The sequence below is a fragment of the Panthera uncia genome, chromosome C2, assembly GCF_023721935.1.
Source record: "Panthera uncia isolate 11264 chromosome C2, Puncia_PCG_1.0, whole genome shotgun sequence".
In the NCBI taxonomy this organism is placed as follows: domain Eukaryota; kingdom Metazoa; phylum Chordata; class Mammalia; order Carnivora; family Felidae; genus Panthera; species Panthera uncia.
In genome coordinates, this window is record NC_064810.1 from 146,111,335 (window position 1) to 146,117,035 (window position 5,701).

At 46.4% G+C, this 5,701-nt stretch overlaps 1 protein-coding gene across 13 annotated transcripts in view; it reads right to left on the minus strand.

Annotated features, from left to right (window-relative positions):
- The window catches only part of TRAK1 (trafficking kinesin protein 1), a 158,550-nt gene that overhangs the window by 74,217 nt on the left and 78,632 nt on the right, over nucleotides 1-5,701 (minus strand). For 12 of the 13 annotated variants that reach the window (XR_007457566.1, XR_007457567.1, XM_049629937.1 and 9 more), the window contains one exon: nucleotides 2,408-2,484. Coding sequence is in view for 11 of the 13 variants with exons in the window: in XM_049629941.1 (XP_049485898.1) it covers nucleotides 2,408-2,484 (77 nt within the window). In the remaining 2 variants the exon portion in view is untranslated. Of the gene's footprint in view, nucleotides 1-2,407; nucleotides 2,485-3,735; nucleotides 4,100-5,701 lie in introns of those variants that run through there. The other variant, XM_049629935.1, reaches the window with a different exon arrangement.

Here is a 5,701-nt window from a genome sequence, read left to right on the forward strand (position 1 = left end):
CTGAGCCAAAGTCGGACGCCTAACTGACTGAGCCACCCAGGTGCCCCCAGAATTTTAACGTTTAGGGGCACCTGGATGGCTCAGTCAGTTGAGCGTCCGACTTTGGCTCAGGTAATGATCTCACAGTTTGTGAGTTTGAGCCCTGTATCGGGCTCTGTGCTGTCAGCACACAGCCTGCTTTGGATCCCTGTCCCCTTGTCTCTCTGCCCCTCCCCCACTTGTGCTCTCTCTCAAAAATAAAATAAACGTTACAAAAAATTATGGGGCGCCTGGGTGGCTCAGTTACGTGTCCAACTTCAACTCAGGTCTTGAGGTTCAGGAGTTTGAGCCCCACATCGGGCTCTGTGCTGACAGCCCAGAGCCTGGAGCCTGCTTCCAATTCTGTGTCTCCCTCTCTCTCTGCCCTTCCCCCATTCGTGTTCATTCTCTCTCTCTCTCCCTCTCTCTCTCAAATATAAATAAACATTAAAAAAAAATAAAGAATAAAAAGTCAGTGCTGCCAACCAAGCTGGCCCCCAAGTGCCTAATGCCAGCCACTTGCCACCAGAAGGCCTTGTCACATAGCCCAAAACCTAGCATCACTTGCTTGGGCCCGAGAAGTTGGTAACTGCTGTGACATGCAGGGGGCCAAGTGCTCTCAGCTCCTGCCCACACTCAACACAGCTGGGTCCACTAGTGGGGGACCAACTGCAGGAGAAGGGGGGGAACGAGCTGCTGGGCAGGTGAGCCCTGAGAAACTCAGGGGGGAATTCAGAGTCCAGGCTTCGGAGCAGCTATGAGAAAACTGGATATGCAGATGGGAATAAACACAGGGGAAGAGAGACATAAAAAATGGGGTAAATGAGGCGCCTAGGTGGTTCAGTCGGTTAAGTCTCCGACTTCAGCTCAGGTCACGACCTCACGGTCTGTGAGTTTGAGCCCCGTGTTGGCCTCTGTGCTGACAGCTCAGAGCCTGGATCCTGCTTCAGATTCTGTGTCTCCCTCTCTCTCTGCCCCTCCTCCACGTTCTCTCTCAAAAATAAATGTTAAAAAAAAATTTTTTTTTAATAAAAAAAAAAAAAGCGGGGTAAAAAGACACCTCTAAAAACTCTGGGTCCCATCACTCCCACTCAGCCCTGTGTTCAACCTTGTCCCACGACCAGCCGAAAATGACAACCATGATTTCTGCATTTCCCACATGATTCTACTCTTTTCCTGGAGAAGGGCTAATGAATAAGAACATGACCCAAAGTCAATCCCAGTTCCAGAGCAGAAACGAGGGTCTAAGTTAGCACCTGTGCCGTTGAAGGCCTGGTAACATTTAAAGCTGGGCACTTATTCAATATATACTTTTTTTTTTTTTAATTTTTTTTTTTTTTAACATTTATTTATTTTTGAGACAGAGAGAGACAGAGCATGAACAGGGGAGGGTCAGAGAGAGGGAGACACAGAATCCGAAACAGGCTCCAGGCTCCGAGCTGTCAGCACAGAGCCCGACGCGGGGCTCGAACTCACAGACCGCGAGATCATGACCTGAGCCGAAGTCGGCCGCTCAACTGACTGAGCCACCCAGGCGCCCCTATACTTTCAAGAACCTACTGTGTTCTGGCCGGTCCTAGGCATGGGGGTCCACACATGCTACTCATCTGTTTGTAGAGGTGTGCACAGCACCGGGATTCTCAACTGCCAACAGAATGCTAAGGAGAAACTGAGAAAACCAGTCTCTAAAATACCAGCAACTCATCCAACCCTAAGCAAGTTTCCTATATTTTTCTTTCCATGCTGATTTTATTTCTATGCTGCATATTATTCCCTTAACCTGATGGAAGTGGTTTTTTTTTTTAATATATAGATATGGATAATGATGTATTTTTCTGACATTTTTAGACACCCTTAAAATATAGTAGTACAATACAGTTTAAAGGTTTTTAAAAAATCTTAAACTTTGGGGTGCCTGGGTGGGTCAGTCAGTTAAGCGTCCGACTTCGGTTCAGGTCGTGATCTCACGGTTTATGAGTTCAAGCCCCACACTGGGCTCTGCACTGACAGCTCAGAGCCTGGAGCCTGCTTCAGATTCTGTGTCTCCCTCTCTCTCTCTGCCCCAACCCCATTCATTCTCTCTCTCTCTCTCTCTCTCTCAAAAATAAACATTAAAATTTTTTTTTGTAATTTAAAAAATCTTAAACTGGCTATTCTAGCAAGTAGTCCTATTTTATATCTTTAATACATTCCTTTTAAAACCTAACATACCTTGTACAAAGTTATAGCTACAAAGACTTACATAGCTACCAGTTCAAAAAGTAAAGCCATTGCATTATACCCTGAGAGGGCCCAATTCTGGTAATTCTTCACTCAGACAGACAATAATGTATTCTTTAATCAATTTAATCAATCATAAATGGCCCTTTGCCTCCCAGGAAACACTTACCTCCTCAAGAAGCCGAGTGACAGCATCTATGTCATTATACGTCTTAGTCATCTGGCCAACTCTTTCAGCACATAAAACTGCAAAAAATAAAAGTGGCAATGAAACGACAATCACAAACCGGCCAAACAAATGACCCACCAAAACAGGTGGCCCTCAAATTGTGCCTGTGGATCGGGCACAAAGGGTTGTTGGTTTTGCTGTGTTCAACCCACACTGTGCTGGGCACCATTGGATTTCATTTCCGGGGAAGAGCCCCAAGGAGGACCGAGAGAGGGGTAACTTCCAATCCTGCAAGGGTTTGACACTGTGTGTGTGTGTGTGTGCGCGCGCACTCACATGCACGTGCACACTTAGAGGTGACACTACAGACGAGGTGTTGGAGTGGAAAGGGGTCTGGCTGCATATAAACTCAGCAAACGGAAGTGGGTCAGCAGCACAGCCACCAATGTGTGACTTACCAGAACGAGAGGGTGTAGACCTCACTAACCATAGAGACCCAACCACATGGACAGAGTGGGATCCTTCAGAAAGCAGCTGGTGGTGCAATTATTAAATAACACTCTTAGCTGATAATGACATGATGACAAAGCTCCTCCCCTCCCCTCCCCTCAATTCTACGGCTAGGAGACCAGTTTCTACACCACGAAAACCAGGGTAGTAGATTCTTCTTTAATCAACACCAAAAAGACTATTACTGCTATACACAAATACGCACACGTACACAGAGTGATATTTCATCATATATATAATTTACTGTGGTCATAAGAGGCTGTATGTAGGCCACTTTAGAACTGACCGTCTTTGTTCTCCTGTGGGGGGAAAAAGGTCATGTGATGAAAGAATGCTTTAGTCTGCGGAAAAACCTCAGGGTTGCTTTACTTAAATAGATGGCAGGGAATCGATTTGCAATTCGACAAACACCAAGAAGGTAGCATAGGCTTTATTCTGGGGAGGAAGGAATGAATGTAAATGGGTTGAGGACCCAAGTGTAAAAAATTATAAACTTGCCACTTTTGCAAGAAGTAACCTCATAGTAACTCTTTATAACGACGACTCTACAAAATAATTCTTGGTGAGGACTTGGCGAAGCTCTCACAATGACCCACATTCAGTAGCAGCCCAAGCAAGGCATTTGAAAATTAAGTGGGTTACTCAGCCAACCTAACACTGCTAGTAGATTCTCCGACTGGAATGCAATAGGTCTCTAAATATTTTATCAAACCCAAGTAAAGATCGGCCTCGTGAATGGGCTCGGAGGAATCCGATCTGTTGGAATGATTTTCTAGCTGAAGGAGCCCCGAAATCTGGTTCCAAATCTGAAATCCTACCAGCAAGGCCTTCCGGAGCCAGGAGGCGGGGCCCCTCCCTCTGCCGCCTTCACCCTGCACTTGATGAGAGCCGAGGGGGGCGGGGGCGGGGGCTCGCCTCAGGAACTCTCCTTCCTCCCCTACAGGGCAGCTGCCTGGCTAGGGGGATTTGTAAGGGTTGGTTTACAACAGAGTTTAATTTGATGGAGGTGGAGTCCGGCTCAAATTGCTCTAAACTGTTCCCTTAGCCCCGGGTCAGGAAAAATCCCTAAGTGAAGATTCCTACGCCCGACAGGAGTTAGTTTTCATGCTGGACAGCTGTGCTGGGCTGTGGGCGCTCAGATAAAGATGCAGGAGGCCCCCCCCCCCCTCACCGGCTCCCGGGTCGACTGGAAACAGACCCCCTTCCCCCTTCCCCACCCCCACCGCAGTCACAAAAGCCCTCTGTGCTGAAACCGGGATTATGACTGGGGGCCTGCTTAGTGCCCCCCCTTGCCTTCGAGGACCACGCCCTCTGCTGTTGGGGAGGAAAATTACACCGGGCTGCACCTTAACTGATCTGGCCCCATGTCACCCTAACACGAGAGAGCACAATTCGGCGCTGCTTTTTTTTCTCCGGGATTGTATTAATTAGAAATTACACTCACATTTTGTACGCTAATTTTTTGAACTGAGGTCACTGTAGTGAATCGTGTAGATAATCACATGCAGATGCAAGAAATAATACAGAGATCCCTTATACCCTTTACCCCGTTTCCCCGCAGGGGTAACATTTGGTAAAATGATATTCCAGCCAGGGCACGGACATTGATAAAATCCAGGAATCTGACTCCGATTTCCTCAGACTAACTGGTGCTCATCTGTGTGTGCACGTGTGCTTGCGTGCTCCTGAATGACGAACCTCTAACAATTCTATCACCTGTGTAGGTTTGTGTATCTATGACCACAAAGATCCCTCGTGTTGCCCTTGTCTGAGGCTAATCTTAAACAGCTTTAATGTACTTTAACTCTTGTCCCCATAGATGTAAACCTGGAATGGTGGGCTTTCTCTAGCATCAACCAGTCGGGCACATACTGTCACCATGCCCCCATGGTGACAGGAGGGCAGGGGTGACCATTCACATTCAGTCAGGGCTACAGGGTGAGGTAGAGACCTCCCCAAAGTCCCCAGGCCTTTGACAGCTCCCAGCTTCAGAAGTCAGAGGCATAAGTGAAAAACCACTGTTGACCCTGAGTTGTTAAGGTATGTGCACTGTTGTTCCAGTTATGTTTTTAAAAATACGTACAATTCCAACCGGGAGAAAATGTACTGATTCATAATACACAGAAAAAAAACTAGGATAGCCATAAAAATAACTGACATTTAGATGGTATTACACATTTTAATTTTTGTGCTTTAAAAAGAATTTGTTTTTGTAGTGACCATGCACTGATAGGAAAAGAATTACTTAAAATATTTTTCAGAAAATATACAGTCGACTATAGTTATAGGGTCCTGGGATCCTCCCTGATGCAACTTTTTTTTTTTTTTTTTCAACGTTTTTTATTTATTTTTGGGACAGAGAGAGACAGAGCATGAACGGGGGAGGGGCAGAGAGAGAGGGAGACACAGAATCGGAAACAGGCTCCAGGCTCCGAGCCATCAGCCCAGAGCCCGACGCGGGGCTCGAACTCACGGACCGCGAGATCGTGACCTGGCTGAAGTCGGACGCTTAACCGACTGCGCCACCCAGTCGCCCCCCTGATGCAACTTTTAAGAGAAATCAGTAACAGCAGCAGCAGAGAAATCAGACCCTTACTGGGCACACTTTCTATGGCCAGGCCATGTTCAATACTACTCTAATGGATTATCAATAAATGCTACAGGATAGAACTTTAACTCCATTTTACAAACGGGAACCAGAAGCCCAGAGTGGTTAAATAACTCCTCTGATGTCATACAGCTAGCAAATGGTGGATTTCAAAAAAAAAAAAAAAAAAAAAAAAA